The 2,236-nt window shown below is 47.4% G+C and overlaps 1 protein-coding gene across 1 annotated transcript; it reads left to right on the top strand.

The window, feature by feature from the left end:
• The first annotated feature begins 885 nt into the window (after window positions 1–885).
• Window positions 886–1,851, top strand: LOC128830265 (olfactory receptor 52B2-like). The gene has a single exon (XM_054016058.1). The coding sequence runs from the start codon at window positions 886–888 to the stop codon at window positions 1,849–1,851; it is 966 nt and encodes a 321-aa protein (XP_053872033.1).
• Window positions 1,852–2,236: the final 385 nt, after the last annotated feature.

Here is a 2,236-nt window from a genome sequence, read left to right on the forward strand (position 1 = left end):
CTTCCCAGAGCATCGAGTCGGAACTGACAGAACCCGGGTCCTTCCTACCCGCGATCAACCTAGCTGGTTACTATGTTGCTCTGGACTGGTAACTATAACATCGACCGGTGGGACCGTTCAGGGACGAAGGCACCCAGCGAGGTTTATTGTCGATGAAGCATGGTACTAGTATCCCACAGACTCTACCAGACCACTAATACATGTATGCCCATAACAATGAACCACATAAGTGAACAGTAGGAATTTCCATTCCCCCCTAGGCTAGACAGAGACACTCCCTTTGTGGCTCCATTTTATACATCAATAAAAGCAAGTTACGTTCTGATCCTCTAACATAGTTAATTGACCCCCTCTGATGTAACCGGATACCACCCATCACTTTGTATATCTCTACCCATCACACTGTCATCCTGACCTTATCTTTAGGATAGGTCACAATGTTCCTCTTATCTTCAGGAAATGTGTTGGTATCGAGGTGTTCTGGTACCACCCTTCTGGAATGTGTTTGCATGAGTGCTCTGTGCCCATCGCCTCTTAGAAATGTGTGGATTTGAAATATCAGCCCTCTGCTTGCCAGATTCTGTGAGCAGGGACTGCCTCTAGCTCACAGCCTAATTTTGCTTTATATCAACAAGGCTTTGATTACTTTAGCGCAGGCCTCAGGCCTCATACTAGGCCTCTAATAGAAGGACTCATGTCTCAGTCTCTTCCTCCTATAGTACAAGCGTGTTTCTGGATTTACAGCCCCACGTAACCAAGTTTTTGATGCTATCTATTATTCTGTCAACAAATACATTCCAGTCCTAGCTGACACTCAAGTTCTCACTAATTTTCTCTTTTGCTGATAGTTTCTGGAAATTGAATAGAAGATCCAAGTGATGGTACATGATGCCAGATGACAATCACACTGTTTTTGACCCTGTAACTTACATCCTGACTGGCATCCTGGGTACGGAGGAGTCTCATTTCTGGATCGCCATCCCCTTCTGTTTCATGTACGTTGTGACACTTTTTGGGAACTCTCTTCTACTATTCATCATACTAACAGAACGAAGCCTCCATGAGCCCATGTATCTATTCGTGTCCATGCTGGCCGTTGCTGATCTGCTGTTATCTACCACTACGGTGCCCAAGATGCTGGCTGTATTCTGGTTTAGAGCGGGGGACATTTCTTTTGCTGCCTGCCTGACCCAGATGTTCTTCATCCATGTCAGTTTTACTGCGGAGTCGGCCATCCTGCTGGCCATGGCGTTTGATCGGTATGTGGCCATCTGCGAGCCCCTGAGATATACCGCTGTGCTAACCAAGTTTGTGATCGGGAAGATGGGGCTGGCAGTTGTCACAAGAAGTTTCTGTTTCATTTTCCCTCTCATCTTTCTCCTGAAGCAGCTGAAGTTCTGCAGAACCAACCTCCTGCCTCACACCTATTGTGAGCACATGGGCATCGCCCGGCTGGCCTGCAACGACATCACCATCCACGTCTGGTATGGCCTAGCTGTGGCTATCTTAGTAATTGGTTTGGATGCTGTGCTCATTTCCTTGTCTTATGGGCTGATCCTCAGGGCCGTCTTCCGGCTCCCCTCCAAGGACGCCCGGCTCAAGGCTCTCCGCACCTGCGGCTCTCACCTCTGTGTTATTCTAATGTTCTACACACCGGCCTTTTTCTCCTCTTTTGCACACCGGTTTGGGCACATCATCCCAGGTTATATTCTCAACCTATTGGCCAACCTCTATGTCCTTATTCCCCCCATGTTAAACCCCATCGTTTATGGGGCGACAACGAAAGAGATCCTGAAACGGGTGATCAATGTGTTTTATCGATGCTGTAACAGAAGCTCCCTGCTGAGCTAAAGGAGGCAACAGAAAATGCTTTTGGAGTTGGAAATTAAAGCCAGGTTGCCACTGGAACTCTAGGGGTGTTTTTACTATGTACTTACACTGTGTAAGCTGAAAAGCTGGTCTCTCTCGCCAAAAGAGGTTGGTCCAATGAAAGTCATCTCCTCCCCCACTTTGTCTCTCTAATATCCTGGGACTGACATGACTATAACAGCACTGTGCACTGCCACAGAAGGCAGCCAGACTGAATGAGTCTTGTGCTAAGCTGAAGGGAAATAGAAAAACAAGAAAGAAGAAAGGTAAAACTCACCATGAGAGAGAGAGAGAGAGAGAGAGAGCATAGGGTCTTCTCCTCTGTGACAAGCTGCATCGGAGCGGGACTCTTAATGGCAACAGAAAG

This window comes from Malaclemys terrapin, chromosome 1 (assembly GCF_027887155.1).
Source record: "Malaclemys terrapin pileata isolate rMalTer1 chromosome 1, rMalTer1.hap1, whole genome shotgun sequence".
NCBI lineage: Eukaryota > Metazoa > Chordata > Testudines > Emydidae > Malaclemys > Malaclemys terrapin.

Excerpts from the sequence above, each read along its gene's own strand:
- LOC128830265 (XM_054016058.1), top strand. The coding sequence starts at position 886 with ATGATGCCAGATGACAATCACACTGTTTTTGACCCTGTAACTTACATC.